Source organism: Ascaphus truei, chromosome 6, assembly GCF_040206685.1.
Source record: "Ascaphus truei isolate aAscTru1 chromosome 6, aAscTru1.hap1, whole genome shotgun sequence".
NCBI lineage: Eukaryota > Metazoa > Chordata > Amphibia > Anura > Ascaphidae > Ascaphus > Ascaphus truei.
This window is the reverse complement of record NC_134488.1, coordinates 119574337-119591023: the sequence shown is the minus strand read 5'-3', so window position 1 is coordinate 119591023 and position 16687 is coordinate 119574337. Positions and strand designations below refer to the sequence as shown.

Below are 16687 nucleotides of genomic sequence, written 5' to 3'. Positions count from 1 at the left end.
GCAAATACAAATCTATACTTGAGTCAGTGTGTAAAGAAATCTTTTTGCCAAATTTCACATTTTCTTTTAAAACATTATACTAACAAACTTTAACATACAATGCTGCCTAGGTTTATTTTAACCCTTATTATTCTTTCATTCTAAATCATTAACTATCAGAGAGTGACACACAAACACTTCACTCCACGACATGTAATAATTATGCCCTCAAACTAGTTACTATGATCTTTCTAAGAAAAAAACAAACAAACAAAACATTTAAAGTGGATGTCCCTTTTCTGGACCCAGGGTCATGTCTAGGGTATGAATGGACTCAGCCCTCTTTCCAAAGCACACCAAGTCCTGTTATATTTTCTTCACTTTATTAGGAAAGGAGCAGTATATACAGGCACGTGTGGATGTGATTTTGTGTTGGGAAAGTATATCTCTGTGGATGCCTTGTCGTTAAGGGCAGGTGAAAAGGATAAGGCCTTGCCGGGAGGTGAGTAACAGAGAGGGGTACTCACTCAGCCAATGGTCAGGAAGTAAAAGAAAGAGGGTCCTGCTTGTGACACAGGAATAGGGGCAGGCTAAACCAGCAGGGACAGGGGGGAATGGTAAAGTCCAATACCTAGGAGGACTGGAGATGTTGCCAGGGCAACAAGAGTACTGGCAGACTGGAAGGAGAAAGGCAACATTGTAATATATCACACAGGCACAGTGTGTGTAGAGCAAAACACATGCAGCTGAACTTTAAGGAACTGACAAGCAGAAGCTGCAAAAAAAGGGGGGGGGGGGTGAACAGAGATATAAATCTTGTTCCATGATAGTCCCCTTTTTATTACTCCAGGCAGTATTAATGCATGAATTTCTTAAAAAACGACTTTTACGTTTTTTTAATTCAAGCCATTTCTTCCTAGGTTAATAATGAACTTCCATGTCTCACAGACATGCAACTCCTGTGACCTTTCAGTGAAAAAGGGTGAGGGACGGGGGGCTACTAGTTCTGCAGCAATTTTTAACTTTGCCTTTGCTCGTCTTTTCAATATACTTTGTGCCACTATAATATCCATTTCTTTCCCATTTTATTACCATAAAGTCTACACATAATCTACACATAATCCCCAGGGGGGGAACCCTTTTGCCAGCTAACAAGAATGTAGGTTCCCCATAATTCTCCTATATTACCCCGATCAACATCAGTTGATCGTGCATCAATAAGATGATCGACACTTGGTTTTAATATAAGTAGAATATATAATTAAGGACCCGTGATACTAACAAAATAGTCACGAGTGTGACAGCCCCCGGCTGTCCCTTAAAAATAGTTATCTTCCCAAGTGAGGATACTACCTTATTATTATACCTTCCGGACCCTTACCTGGTCCTGCCGTTTGGCGGCACACGGTATAACCTGACTTTATGGCAATAATATAAAACAACAATAACAATACATGATCAGTATAATATTGATAAACTCACTTGATACTGTAGGGTCTCGTCACTCAGAAAGGGCCCCCCATAAAGAACAAACTGTCTACAGATCACTCAAACAATTTAATCTAATGGGTTTTTTTTTGTTGTTGATAAAGCATCACCTTATTCCAAGTGCACACGTTTGAGTGACTGAGCAGCTGTTCCATCAGGGTGCTTGATTCCGAGATGTTGAGATCCCTATTCAGGTCGCCATCTGTAAAAGCGTAGAAATAATATCAATAAGTCTAGGGTTCAAAATATCATAATGAGTTTATTGCACCAAGGTACGCAGAAGAGAGAATTAAAAAAATGAGCTCTTTCCTCTGACCACATATTGCTTGACATCACACTTTTATACATTTCAAATGAGTAAAATACGCCACTTACGGGGGCTGGCTTAGAGATAAAAAAACAATATAATGACTTATACAAAATCCTTATTCATGCAAATATATGCTTCGCATGCTAACCTTTATTCTACATATCTCTCTGTAATTTGGGCCTCATAACCTCCTGACTTAGGCCTGGGACATAGTGGTTTAATCAGTGCGGAGGCACGCTGAGGCTCAGGGAAAGCGGTGCTTTCCCTGGCCTTACACAGCGCGCCGTCCGTGGGTGTGTCGGGGGCGGCTCTTGGCGCGAGCCAGTGACGTCGCGTGCGCGAGCCCCTGCTAAAGCCACTCTCATAGCGGCTGCATGGGCTCAGTGCCGAGTGTGAGCGCGGCTCAGCACGGCTCAGCCTTGCTCACACCACTATGTCCCAGACCTTAAGGAGTAAACCTCTTAGCCCTTTGTGTGTAGCTGCAAGATAAGAGAAGCGGGAGCTCAGCAAGAATGAGTTTGTTGGAAAAACTGTGACAGATGCAATGATCTCAATTTCATGACTAGTAGGAATTATATGAGGGTTAGTCTTTGCCAGGAGTGATGCTCTGCAGCACAGCTTTCATACACAAATAAACAGATACACATACATACAAGCAAACACTCAAAATGTCTGCTGAGCCAAAATGGAGGTGATGATAGTCTGTCTTCATATAGCCTAAGCCACACACCTTATCTCAAATCTTCACACCTATGAGCTGATCGGCGGGGTCTGGTGATCTCGGACGATGATGATACATTCCCGCTGGGGGTCTCCCCTCCGTGTAACTCCCCAGGACAAGATTTGCGGATGCTGAACCAATGTGTGGCCTGCCAGGTTCCTATCTCTGGCCCAAGCCAGTGGGGCCTGATTGTGCTACCACCCATATAAGCACTGAGGAACTAATCCTCGGTGGCTGGAAGCGTAGTAACCAGAGATGAACCACCCTAAAAACCTGTCCTGATATCTCCCCTCACCACCGCGAAGCACTCTGAGCTGAGCACTCTGTTCCAGCCTTACAGGTAAGCATCTCACCAGCAACACCAGGTAGCCGGAAGATGATCTCACTTAGGGTTGAGGAACAGGTGCTACACAGGTTTTCTGGATATCCCAGCAGAGGTTTCCCAGTAAGAGACGCAAACAGGATGTTTACGGGATATTAGATAATAATAGATCAATAATGAATATGATATAATATGGGTTTTGCCCAGGGAAGGGGTGATGCCGGTATAACACGAAGTACCCGTGGGAGGGACTTGGCAGCGGTTCCTCATTTGGTAACAGACCAGAGAAATTGTTCAGGGCAACTCCACCCACTGAATAATGAGATAAATTGGCATTAGGCACAGGTAATAGTGTATCACAGAGCACAGAGGGAACAGGTAACTGTATCTAAGAGCACAGAGGGAACAGGAGGCATCACACCTACACTGCTCAGGTGAGGAACGCTGCCTCTGGCATAGACCGGGCAATGCTTGTGGGTTCAATGCCACCTTCTGCCTTTAATCAGCTTATAACTCTCAACCAATTGGGAGTGACAGTTCTCAAGGAGGTGAGCCCCATCCAAGTCTAATCAAACAGCTGCTAAATGTAAGAGGCTGGTGCTATGAAGGTCTGTATCAGGGATGGCCAACTCCAGTCCTCAAGGGCCACCATCAGTTCAATACATTCCAGCTTCAGCACAGGTGGCTCAGTCTTCGATTGATTTTTTTTTTTTTAAGTCAACTTTTCTTGCCATTTTGAATGAGTTTTAAAGCATCCTTTGATTTCCATAGCGGGCTTTAGTCCACCTCCCCAGCAGTGCAAGATATTTGCAACACTGATTGAGCCACCTGTGCTGAAGCACGGATATCTGGAAAACCTGACCTGTCGCTGGCCCTTGACGACTGGTGTTGTCCACCCCTGTCTTAGACTGCGAGTTATTTACTAAACTGTGGAATAATGTTCTTTAGTAAACCTGGTGCGGTTCCTATGCTGAGGTTTTGCCCCAGTTTTGCAGCTAACTCTTATGCATCTGTGAAACAAGACTTACCTGTGCGTATCCCTGTGCTGTAACAGGGCTCTGTATCTCAGGCTGTCTGCATTCTTGCACAGCAGAGAAGTGACCCACGATGCTCAGGTGGTTTTATTAACCTTCTCAGAGAAATGTGTGTGTTAATGCTCTGATCCCTGTTACAGGGCGCGCATGGCGACTTCACTGCTGGCCCCGGCTCTTCTCCTCCTTATAGGTAAGCTCCAGTTACCCTGTGCAGTATTACATGCATTGTTAGTACTTGCACATAACATTACTAAGATGGAAATCTCTGACCCCCCTAAAGGGGTTTTGCACCTGTCCTGGATCTGAGAGATTGTGATGGACAGGACTACATGTCATTTAGAGATTGCTGAACACCCAAAAAACAGCAAATAGGGGCTAAAACCTGACGGCTAGTGGGGAAGCATGGATCACGGCTGTTTCAACCATTTAGTTAAAGCGGCTAAACAAGTGAAATCTTTGTTTTTTTGTTTGTTTTTTAATAAATCAGATCTGTAGTATTCGCTAACAGTGACTGATTTTTGTTTTTATTCAACTCTTAATGCCATTTTTAATGCATTTTAAAGCATCCTTTGATTTCTATAGCAGTTTTAGCCCACTTCCCCAGCAGTGCAAGGTATGTGTAACACTTTCCTGTGTGGGATAATTTGTTTCCAATGTTCCCAGCAGTTTGAGCTGTAAACTGTAACGATAGATAATGTTACCTTAGTAATGCAAGAATACATTGTAGCTGCAGTGTTACACTGACTGAAGGATTGATGGACACTGAAAGGCAGTCATTCAGTTAGGCACACAATCGGCGTCGGATCTTTTGTCCAGATCAAAGGCAGGAAACACTGTACTTTCTAATCAGGGGTTTATTTACAGGGTACAAAGCAGGTTCAGGGTCAACTCATAACACAAAACAGAAACAAAAGACCTAACTCCTTCCAGGAGTACTGACTAATACTGCTTAGTCCCTAACTAATTGTGGGAGAACTAAACTCTTTCCCCACTGTACCCAGTGTACCTGCAGCAGGTCTCCTTTCAGTCTCTCACAGGGCTGTCTGTGTGTCTTCAGATCAGTCTAGCAGCAGCGTCTCTCACCCTCTCTGTATAACTCTCAACAGTTTGTGTCTTGCAGCATGGGGGGGGGGGAATCTCTGTATTACTTCCTGACTGTACAGGCTAGGCTAATTAACTAATTAACTATCAGCTGAACAGACCTTTCCAAGAGGATTAACTCTATGAGCGCTGTAAAGTCCCACAATTGCCCCATTCTAACCCTTAGAGGGCATTGACAGCATCACATATCCCTCCCCCCCCAGCGAAACATTGTCCTGTGAGCGGCCCTTGCCCTATTCCCGTGCACCAGCCTCTTTGTCAGACATGTCTGACATCGACCTCTTCTTAAAGGTTTTCTTTGTATTAGACCTCCTGCTGAGCAGTAATAGAGTCCAGCGTAGTGTCCCACTCAGTCTTCAGAGTTTCGAGCTCTTCGCTTGGGTCACGCTGTTGTTTCTCTGCCTTCTTGCAGCCAGCACGCTCAGACTCCAGGTCCTTCCTCAGGTCTTGAAGCTGTCCTTTTATACTTCTTTTCTGGCTCAAGGCAGCTGCCAATTCAATTCCTCTCAGGGCCTTCATCTCTTCCCAGTGCTTGCTTTGGGTTTGTGTCAGTGCATCCTTCAGATTTTGGATCTCTGTAGTTTTTGTCGCTAGGGTTGCCGCTGCTTCTGTTTTCCATGCCTTTTTCTCCTGGGTGTACTGATTTTTGGCGATGGAACAGGCTCTCTGCTTCTCCAGCTCTTTCTGCAGCTTGAGGTTGTCCTCTTTTATAGCTGTGAGTTGCTGGGACGTGTGTTCAGTTATCCGCTTTAGCTCTAGAAGCCTTCCTATTGCATCTCAGCCCCCCCCCCCCTCTGACCCAGGCCCCACCCACATGAAGAGGAAGGGATTTCCCCACCAAGAGTGTGGACCCCGGGACTGCAGCCACGCCCCTGCATGAAGTTTAATTAAAAATTGTATTTTTAGTAAGTATCTAATACTACAGAACTGATTTATTTATTTTAAAAAAACACATGTAGGATATTACTTGGTTTGCTCCTTTAAGATCAAAACTTGCTCTTTTAATTTTAAACACTTTATAAATCAATGTTTTCTTCCTGTAAAACTGTTGCAATTCTAGGGCGATAATAGCAAAAAAATCCCTTTGAAAACAATAGGTTTTTTTTCCCTTTAATATATCTGGTGCAGTTATTTTCCCATAAACCCCATTGTCTTTAGGTTGATTTACAATCTTGATTTCAATCACGCAGGGGTAAGTGTCACCCGGCTCTTTTATGATAAAAGGTTTCTTGAAAGCTAGAACGACTCATCTTGACTTCCTGAATATAAGAAACCCTATAATCTAATTACAGTCGATGACCCTAGCACTAATAACCTATACCTGAGCTTCCCTCCCTGTGTCTGACAGCGGTGATTGTAACTCATGGCGGCCTTGTGGAATTTGGGCAGATGATACTGAAAGTGAATGGCAAACCACCGGTGCCTTCTTATACCACCTACGGGTGTTACTGCGGGATTGGCGGGCACGGGAAACCAGTGGACGACATCGACTGGTAAGTGACCCAATGTCAGCTGTAGCGACAAGGGTGAGAAACCTGAAGCACTGGAAATGTGCTATTTGAAGGCTCCTGTCCTACTGTGGCTATTGGCAACGATCTATCACATTTGGTCATGGACGTTTTCCTGTGACCAAGTTTCTACCGGTGTTTTGCTGTCACACACCTCGCCACAGGCACATCTCTCAGCCACCCATTTCACTACCAGGGTAAGCCCCTAACCTTACCCTAAAAACTCTAATCTGAACCTCTCATATTAACGCTACCCCTATCCTAAAAACATTAACCCATCATCCTAAAACCTCTTACCCTAAGCCCTTACTCTAAACCCCTTATCATAATTCCCTACCCTAAAACCCATACCCTTAACCCTATTTGCCAACCACTAAAACTCCTTAATGTACTTACCTTATTGGTGAAACGGCCGGTGGCGAGTGTCTAGCAGTGGAGCAGTTGTGGTGAAGGGTTCCTCTGTGGCCAACCTTAACTGCCGGCATGGTCGCGGCAAAACGGCTGCGACCAAAATGTCTGATTCCGATTTATGAGGACCATCTCTTCAACGTCCATGGCAAATGAAGAAACTTTTATTCAGTGAGACAGTAGACACGTTATCTATGTGCGACACGGAAGGGCCACAGAGGTGTAGAGAGGATGTACCACCACAAAACTTTGGTCTGGATCCACAAAGCGCCATTTAATCAGGGCTCATAACATGACGTTATGTGAAACATGTACGAGGTTTTGTTAGGTTAACGCGTATCCTCAAAGATAATTAGATGCAAAAACAACCGCTCTACTTCTCATTAGCATAGGCTGAACATCACATGATTGAAGAATAACCTTGCTTTGCCGTCCAATTACATGGTGTTCAATATGTCCACATTTCTCTGATCGAGACCCTGAAATAGTTCTTTAGCTCAAGTTGAGGAGAGGGAAACAATGCTATGTTAATTAAATTATACCTAACTGGGGTGTTACACTGACCCGGACCCTTTAAAAGGCCTATTTCCGGGTGTGGATGTGAGAAATGCCAAGTTTAGATGCCCACCTAAACAGACTTGACTGGACAGGCGATGATACGATAATGCTTTATTTGCGTATTATTTGCATGTCATTATCACTAACGCCCATTACAGCAAACGCTGTGTTCTTGATGGTAGGAAACATTGTGTGACAAACGGCTTCCTTACGTATTGCTGCCACCTGTCTCGGCTCTTCATAACACAGTCTTTCTAGGATTATTAAAGAGACAAAAGGATAATACGTAGCACCATTTTGTGTAATTCAGGCTTCTGCCTGTTTTAATTCGTCCTAGTAGGGGACTGCAACTTTTAACAGATATGCATTTGAGACACTCAGTTCTTAACCTTCAGTGCTTCATTCCACATATCAGTGACAGATGATCTCTCAGGCACACTGTCCCTTTAAGGAAAACAAAACCATAAAACAAAACTCCCCTTGGGAGACTAACTCACAGCATATGCCCTACTGTCGCTACCTAGCTAGCCAGCTACTAGCCACCAAAACATACAACCCCATATAGGGAGCAATATTAAAGTCCTTATTTTTTAATGGGGGAACGCTGTCCCAAGCGAGCCCAGGCAATCCCTCTAGGCATGTCAGAGCTTCGCTTCCTCCTCGGGTCTAGAACGCCGGTTCCTTGGAGCAGGGCCGCGTCCTGCGGCTTGTTCACGCCCGTGGCGATTCTTTTTCTTAGGTCTGATTCCCTGCTGGTCTCAGCAAACCTTGCTCCTTGCAGGCCTGAGGACCAGACCAACCAGTGTCCTCCTGGTTGGGGCGAAAGTTTCTCTCTCCACTGGCTGGGGAAAATCAATCTCTCTCAGCAGCTTCCTTTTTGCCTTTTAAACCCCTTGTTTATTCAGGAGTTCTGTCTTCACTGGCTGCACCTGCAGGTAGCCTCTCCAGGAGGAATTTAACTGCCTGCATGCTGGAAAGCAGACATACTGCACTACTCCAGCATACATAGATTGTGACTCTGTCACAATTATTATTGTCCTTTGAAGATACAACATTAGTCTTATCATTATGTCACGTTAGGTTATCTCGTTGTGATTTCATGGAGTTTTGTGCAATCTGCCCCGCTCAGTACTTGCGTAGGTAGGGGAAGAATGTGTAATAACTATGCACGCAGTGCTACATTGTGGGAAACGCTTTGCAAATACAGTCAACTCTTTGTGGAGATCACAAAATACAATTTTATGCAGGGTTTAAAAAAAATAAAAATAACCCATCCTCAATAAAGTATTTTGTGTCGGAGAAAATAGATCATATAATTATACATGTACCCAAACACCTCCTCTCTTTCTTGGAAATTCCTCCTTCCTGCTCATTTGCATGTCATTACCCAGAATCACTGGCTGCAGTGGAAGCAGTGTATGCCCAGAGATTATGGGGAAAGACAGGTTTGTGAACCTGTCTGAGATGTGAAAGTGCTCATTAATGGTACTTTTATTCACTTTCCTGCTCCTCACTCTCCTCCCTGAGGTGCAGTTTCAAAAGTTGTCAAGCAAGAGGAACTGCGAGTTTGTAACCAGAAATACCTGTCTCCGCTTTATTTATTCCAAAGTATAATTTCCTTGAAAACCACAAACTGCGGTCTTCCTTTAGCACAGAGCGGGGAGATGGACTAAGGCAATATGTGGGCAAAACGGACCCGCTAGTTCCAATTCTATAAAAAAATTAATCAAGTTAAATGGTCCTGCTTTAAAGCTGCAATCCCAGATACACGTAGCTGCTGAATGGGGAAGTGTTTGTCAATCAATCAAGTGTTTTCTTTCCCCTTATGTCCCCCCCCTAACCGCCCCCCCGTCCTCATCACAGAACCAATAAAGTTAGAGGGAGAGACTGGGACTCTGGCTGTACAAGCACATTATCATCACACAGTGACATCACACAGTGACATCACACAAAAGGGGAAATCAAACCCCTCCCACGTGTAGCTTTAAGAAATACATTTAAAATACTGATAGGTGTCAGATTTGGGTAAAAATTGCATGAATTACAAAGATGAGACCCCTTAAACAAGTCGCAGGAATTAGTTCGCTTTGGGCCTAGGAGAGATTGCCCACTCACAGGGGGTGGGGGCTGGGGGGGTACTCAGTGTCATGGAAGACCAGAACTTTTAACACCTAAACCACCATCACCAGACAGGACACAGAAATTAAATAAACGAAAGTTTATTCCGGCAAGCCAGCTGTAAGGAATCTGGTGTCTCAGCGCCGTCAGCGCGACCATTACTCACCTCCCGTCGGTAGTCAGGCGTCCAAGCGCCTGCAGCGCAATTCCCACATTCCTCCGTTGTCTGCCACTGGCACTCTGGCTCCTCGCCATCACAGGATTGCACCAACTGAAGAGGTGCCTGTTGAACCGCAGCCTCTGCGTGTCTCCGGCTCCGTGCTCTATGCGCACACGTGCATCTGTCACTGACCCCATGCGCGTACGCGCGTCAGTCACCGAATCCACGTACACACGCACAAAAGCCCCAGACGTTATGTGCATGCATTCCCAGCTTACAGAGCACACGCCTAAGGCCTCGGTCCCGCTGCGCTCGTTGGCGCGGGCGGCCACACGCGAGTTCCCCACCAGCCGGGGAATCCTCGCGAGCCGGTCCCGGTCCCCCCTGGCTGCACAGCGCACTACATGCTGTGGCGCGTCAGCCGCTATGGGACACAAGAAAATGGTGATCCCTAGCGTTGCCGCGTCACGTGGTGTGGCTGTGAACCAATGGGGAGGGGAGGCTTCGGGAGGAGGAGAGGCTTCGGGGAGCGGGGAGGAGAGTGGAGTGAAAGCAGCGTGAGTGCCTGTCTGTGTGTGTGTCTGAGTGCATGCGTGCCTGTCTGTGTGTGTATGTGTCTGAGTGCGTGAGTGCCTGCCTCTGTCTGTGTGTATGTGTGTGTGTGTGTGTGTGTTGCTTACCATCAGCAGCTCCAGCCCGAGTCCGTGGAGGGAGGGTGGGAGAGTAGCGGGTCCCTCCACTCAAGCCACGCCCCCCCTCCCTGTCAAACCTCCCACTCCCGCCCACCTCCCGCTCCGGCTCCCGCTCCCTACAGACCGCATATCGCGGTCTGTGTATGTCAGCGCACCGCCTGTCTGCAGTGCGGGCGCGCTGACTCTGGGAGCGGGGCCTTAGCCTAACAGAGCACTTTTAACCACTGCTCCTGCAGTGAGGCGTCGCCCCCAAGCATCACACTGTTCCATGCAAATCAATGACTACACTCAGCTGGGCTGTAACACCTCCCTCCTATCAGAGAGGACTCCTTGCAGTCCTCCAGGCCTGCCCCCTTTTGCCATTGGCCTGCCCAGCCTTATTATGCCTGTGCTTCCCATCACTCGTCGCTCAACATAGTTCTGTATGGAAGCATTTGACTACTCTCTCAGTGACTCCTCAGGTATTAACGCGGATTGGACGACTACCCCCTCTGGCTCTCGACTTCGGCTCTACTTGGACTTCGTGACTTCTGGCATCCATGATACACGGCTTATACCTTCGATCTCCCTCAACTCTCTAATCCCTGACCTTGGCAACGGCAATAACTACTCTTCCTCTACTACCGGTACCGGTAAGTATTGTCTTCCTTACTATACCTGGCCTGGCAACAATAACACCACACTCCGGACGCGCTCCCTTTGCTGCGGGTGCGTGTATCCCTACGTCCCACCTCAGCACAGGGGACGGGTCTGGTCTGCGGGCAGCACCGGCGTCACACCAGCAGACACACAAAATACAAGATCACAGTGAAACACTCACCAACTGGGGGTCTGGGTGGAAGACTTTATTCTCAACTAGGTGCAGGAGCCTGCTTCAGAAGGCTTATCCTGTCCGCTTCACATCCTGTGCTTCTCCGCTGAGATCAGTGCTACTTCACACAAAGCTCTTTCAAATCTCCCGCCAGCCGCGTCTCGGATCAGCTCCAAAGATGTTCTCGGCTTGTCGGGCTTCTCCGTCACTTCTCTGTCAAGCCCAGGGCTATTTTCCATGGAGCACTTTTGAAAAGCCCGCCAGCCATACCTCCGATTGACTTCAGAGACATTACATTACATTAAATTAAACAAGCCTCTGCGATGTGACCGTTTGAGAACAGTAACAGTCAAATGGGAAACCTAGTAACAGCGCCCGTCTCTTTCCATTAAAGTTGCAATTAAGTGTTAAAATAAAAAGCTCCACACATGGAAATGTAAAAAAAACAACAGAGATTAAGGGCCTTTATTCTACAGTATATCAAGGACTCAATGCCAGTCCACCCCCCGGTCAGATTTTCAGGATATCCCTGCTTCAGCACAGGTGGCTCAATTGGTCCCTTATTAAATTATAATGTATAATAATCATGACATTCATTTCTGCCATGTTCTTGTATCTGTCTACGTGCCCGGGAAATAGGATCCCCACGCCATGCATTACTTGTATATATCTCGTTGCCCCTCTCTGACCTCCAGAACCTCTGCCCTCCAAGGCCATTTCTTATTTGTCGTCCTCATATGGACATTTTTCCCACCACCAAAAGTTACATAGTAGTTATTGGCCCCTATCTGCTTCCCACGTGTCGGGACGTGACTAAAGGACCCGCCTCCAGGTACCGCAGAGTGGATGTGATCTCATGTCGGCTAGAACGGGACATGCATTTTTGTCCATTTCAAAAATCCCTAAAACTTTTAAAATAGCCACATTTTAAAGAAAATAAATATCTAAAAAAAAAAAAAAAAAAAATCTAAAATACAGGATACATTTAGAAAAAAAGAAAATAGAGGAAAATAAAAATCAACAAGTAAATAAATTTGACCCTACATTTGAAAACAAATCCCGCAAAGTGAATGTTGGCACAGTTGCAGTATGCTAGGCTGGCAGCTGCTGCATAAAGGCCGGCCCTGGGAGAGGATCGATGTCTATAGTCACATTCAAATAGTATGAACTGGTGGCCCCGGGACAGTCTACTTGTCGGAATATTGGCACACTGGAGCTCTTGGCCCCACTCGGGATTTCCTTGGTTCCAAAGCACTCCAGTCCCACTCTGGATAACTACATTTGCAGCAGCGCCAAGCAGAAAATGGTGGTGTATCCCAATGACATGTAATTTGCATTGATACATTTGCTCTAATTAAATGCATGGGAAGGATAGTTTGTATGGCAGAGATGTTTCCTGGGGTCTCTGTACTTTCTAGCAAGCGCTGGTAGAACAGTGCTATTTTGGGGGGGAGAGTTTACAAGAACAGAGTTTAGAGATGAACAAAAATGCCATACAGTTATTGTTATTAGCAAAGGAGACTTTAGTAAATAGACTAGATTTTCAAGGCGCGATAATTACTGTAGTGTAAATTCATTTTTGTTTAGTATTCCAGCATATGTTACATTGTGATAAACTAAGTGAACTAAACCAACTAAAAATATAAAACACACAGAAAAGCGCTTAACTTATAGTCCAGGGCGCAGGCCATGATATACAATACCAGTCCAATGAGCAAAAAGCAGTCCTTTAGAGGAAGATATGGGGGGGTCAGTCATTATGACTGGTCTCCTCCTTCCAGCAGGAGCAGCAGCAGCAGCACAGATGAACTGGCCTTTTTGACAAAACAACAAATGTTACATGATAGGAGTGCGGTAAGCGGAGAAGACCGCTATCCCTTCACTAAGACCAGTCCTGTGTAAAGAAACCTTTAATCGAATGCAGACTCCTACTACATTGTAAGTAGCCAGCAGCGGGAGAGGGTTCTCCTGGGCTTTATTGTGCTGCGCAATGGTTTGTGTTTGTGTCCTCCCTTTCCAACACAGCATGGACTGGCATGGAGGATTGAACATTGCTCACTTGTGATCCTAAGAGACTGACCCACCATATCTTCCTCTAGGACTGCTTTTTGCTCATCGGACTGGTATTGTATATCAGGGCCTGCGCCCAGGACTATAACCTCTTCATTACCATATGTTACATTGTGACTTCAATACATAAATGTGGTTTATCACCGATGCGACCAAGAGGTAACGGCATAAATGGCTCTCTGGTATAACCGTGAAATGCAAATATTATTATATTTAATAATGAAGAACAAGGGGCTGGGCTTGGGGTACATATAATGTCTCCATGACGTGGCTTTTCCAATGACTTTCCATGAATTGTTGTTTTTGAGGTTGTTATACTGTGCTCAGTATTTAAAGGATGGGATGCAAATGTGTCTTACTGAAACTAACCCCACCTATAATTAGGTCATGATATCAGCATCACTCCTTTTTTTTCCCCCTCATCCTTGCGTTCCAGAAACATTCGCTCAGTGCTGGCTGAATGAACGGCTCTGCATTATGACTGAATGACATAGGTGGATGGTTGAAAAAAAGTAGGCACACCAAATGGGACAATAAATGCGTCTTTACTAGCTCAACACTCCAACTTTCCAATGGAGCCTTATTCAAGAACTCATGGGAACGGCTCCATTGGGAAGTCAAAACGTTGATCTAGTAAAAACATATTTATTGTAGTATTTGGTGTGCCTGCTTTTTTGACCCTTTTACATAGTAGTTTAGTACGTACTCTCACCCTCTCCTGCTTTCGCTCCAGGTGCTGTCGTGTCCATGACTGCTGCTATGAGAAGATGGACAGGATGGGATGTAAGCCGAGATCGAAGCCCTATCATTTCTCCTACAACAACGGGATCCTCACCTGCGGTATGACTGATCACGGTTACAGTACATACCAATACCAGGTCTTTGCACAGGGAGGAAACTAATCACTGTCCCAAATAACTTTCAAAGTTGGAACCCAGTCATTACATTTTTTTGTTTCTCTTTCCTTGGTCACATGAGGCTGTTGTGAAGACACTGAATTTGCACGTGTATTTCGGTCTATGGGTCATTATCCTCCCAATTGCCATATATTGTGAAGCAATGTGTTACAGACATCCCCCTAGAACAGGGGTCGGCAACCTGCGGCTCGCAAGCCGAATGCGGCTCTTCTATCTGGTCCATGCGGCTCATTTTTGGAGGTGCTTCCTCCTATGAGCCTTCAGCCTCGTCCAGGGTGATGCTGAGAAGGCAGGCGCGCTCGCACTGGCCACGATGACACACATTGTTGCATGCACGGCGCTTAGCTGCATGCCGAAGCAAGCAAATTTGAATATGCCGTTTGCTGGCGCGTCACGTGTGCGGTTCACCCAATGAGGGCGAACCAGCTTTGTGAGGTCATGGCTGCGCCCCCCGCCATGCCTCCCCACGCGCGTTCCTAGCTTTCCACAAATCGCCCGCCGAGAGCGTGTGACGTCACCACGCACGAGCGCCAGCGCTCTCGCTCCCTGCCTGGCCGCAGGCTTCCCCTGCTTGTCGGCACTCTCCGGCTCTGGCACTCTCCACTGCTTGTCGGTGCTCTCCACTGCTTGTCGGTGCTCTGCGGGGAAGTGCGTGCCGCGCAAGTCCCAGTCTTCCCCTGCTTGTTGGAGCTCTCCAGCTCAGGCGCTCTCCACTGCGTGTTGGCGCTCTGCAGGGCTCAGTGCAAGCCCCAATGTGTCTGCACCTCAATTGCTAGGAGCGCACAGACCACAACGCTAAAGTGCTGCAAGTATGTGTGTGGGGGATAATTATGTGGGGGATCATTTTGTGTGTTATTATACTGTGGGAGTGGGGAAGGGGACACATGTTATGTGGCATAATTCTGTGGGGGGTGGGAGAGGGGAAGGGGGTAATTTTATATAGCATAATCACGTGTAAAATCATTATTTTACAGTATGTGGCATAATCCCGTGGGGATCATTTTGAAATACATTTGTCATAGGCATATATGAACATTAACGTACGGTATATATCATATGTGTGGGTGTATTCATATTGACGCTTGTGTTGCGGCTCTCATAATATTTTGGACAAAAAACAAAAAAGAAGGCTCTGCCCTAGAATGTGTGTAGCTTGGTAAATATAGAGAGCATAAGCATCAATGGGGCTTATTCATTAAACTGGAGCTTTGCCATGCAAGATTGCTTAAAAACAAAACATCCTAGAGGCCACAAGGTTAAAAGGGCAAGTATTTTTAAGAGATATGTAACACGAGCCATATTACTGCTCGGATTTGCAGGGCAAGAACCAAATCACAACCTAAAATGCACATTTCACACAGTTTGGACTTATTAGAACTGATGTTGAATGAATATGGCGAGATACGTCTGTGCTAAAGTGTGCAGTTTCGCACACAAATGCAGTAGTGGCAGTTTAATGAATAAGACTCCAACAGGCGTTTAGATAAGGCGAGTTTCCATGAAAGAATAGCATGAGGAAAGATAGCTGGGGGTTCGGACTAGTAGCATTATAAACAGGGACATGAGTCCAGGTGAAGCAGAGGAGATAGCGGCAGTTTAGCACAACATCAAGATACTAAAAAGCTGTGCAGGAGACGCAGGCTGACATCGTTTTGCATTACAAACAATACCACAGGAGTGGCCAACTTCAGTCCTCAAGGGCCACCAACAGGTCAGGTCTTAATGATATCCCTGCTTCAGCACAGGTGGCTCAATCAGTCCCAGGTTCAGCACAGGTGACTGGGCCACCTGTGCTGATGCAGAAATATCCTTAAAATCTGATGTGTTGGTGGCCCCTCGAGGACTGAAGTTGGACGCTCCTGCACGTGTATAATACAAGTGCCTCCCCCTGTAGACCAAGCAGCAGTGACAGATCTAAGAAGCTTCTTGTTTCCTTTCTTCAGGTTCTTCAAACGACAAGTGTGCAAGCGAGGTCTGTGAGTGTGACCGGACGGTAGCTCTCTGCTTCAAGCAACATAATAAGAAGTATACAATCGAACACACCTTCTACCCCGACTTCTTGTGTTCAAAACCCACACCAAAATGCAAGTAACAAATGTAAATTCATTTAGCCAAATTTGCAACCTTTTGTTACCAAGCCTGGTGTATTCTGCTTTTCAGTTGTAAACGAGATTAGTGCGAGATGTTATTTGAAATAAATATTGAATTTGAAATTCAATAATTGTTTTTTTTTTTTCCAATGTGCATATTCTTTTGCAGTGAAACGTCTTTGCTGCCACCTACAGCATTTTCATGGGGAAAAAAATCCCTGCATTGTAACGAAAAACAGTAACGCAAATGACGTCCCACTACTAAAAAAAAAACATTCCAAGCCGCACGGAGGTTACACTATACCAGCGTCTTTCCAGCGGGCACACCCCCCCCCCCCCCCACCTCCCTTACCTACTCTCCGGTGTCAAATGACACCGCAGGGTCACATGGTTAGGCCTC

At 46.0% G+C, this 16687-nt stretch overlaps 1 protein-coding gene across 1 annotated transcript; it reads left to right on the top strand.

Annotated features, from left to right (window-relative positions):
* Positions 1-3164: 3164 nt before the first annotated feature.
* On the top strand, positions 3165-16377 carry LOC142497763 (basic phospholipase A2-like). The gene is made up of 6 exons (XM_075606045.1): positions 3165-3198; positions 3230-3254; positions 3995-4044; positions 6304-6448; positions 14014-14120; positions 16141-16377. Exons 3-6 carry the CDS (start codon positions 4002-4004, stop codon positions 16287-16289), a joined length of 444 nt encoding a protein of 147 aa, XP_075462160.1. The 5' UTR covers positions 3165-3198; positions 3230-3254; positions 3995-4001; the 3' UTR covers positions 16290-16377.
* The last annotated feature ends 310 nt before the right edge of the window (positions 16378-16687 follow it).

Coding starts and splice junctions, on each gene's coding strand:
- LOC142497763 (XM_075606045.1), top strand. CDS start 4,002: ATGGCGACTTCACTGCTGGCCCCGGCTCTTCTCCTCCTTATAG. Junction 4,045..6,303: donor GGCTCTTCTCCTCCTTATAG/GTAAGCTCCAGT, acceptor TGTGTCTGACAG/CGGTGATTGTAACTCATGGC. Junction 6,449..14,013: donor CCAGTGGACGACATCGACTG/GTAAGTGACCCA, acceptor CTTTCGCTCCAG/GTGCTGTCGTGTCCATGACT.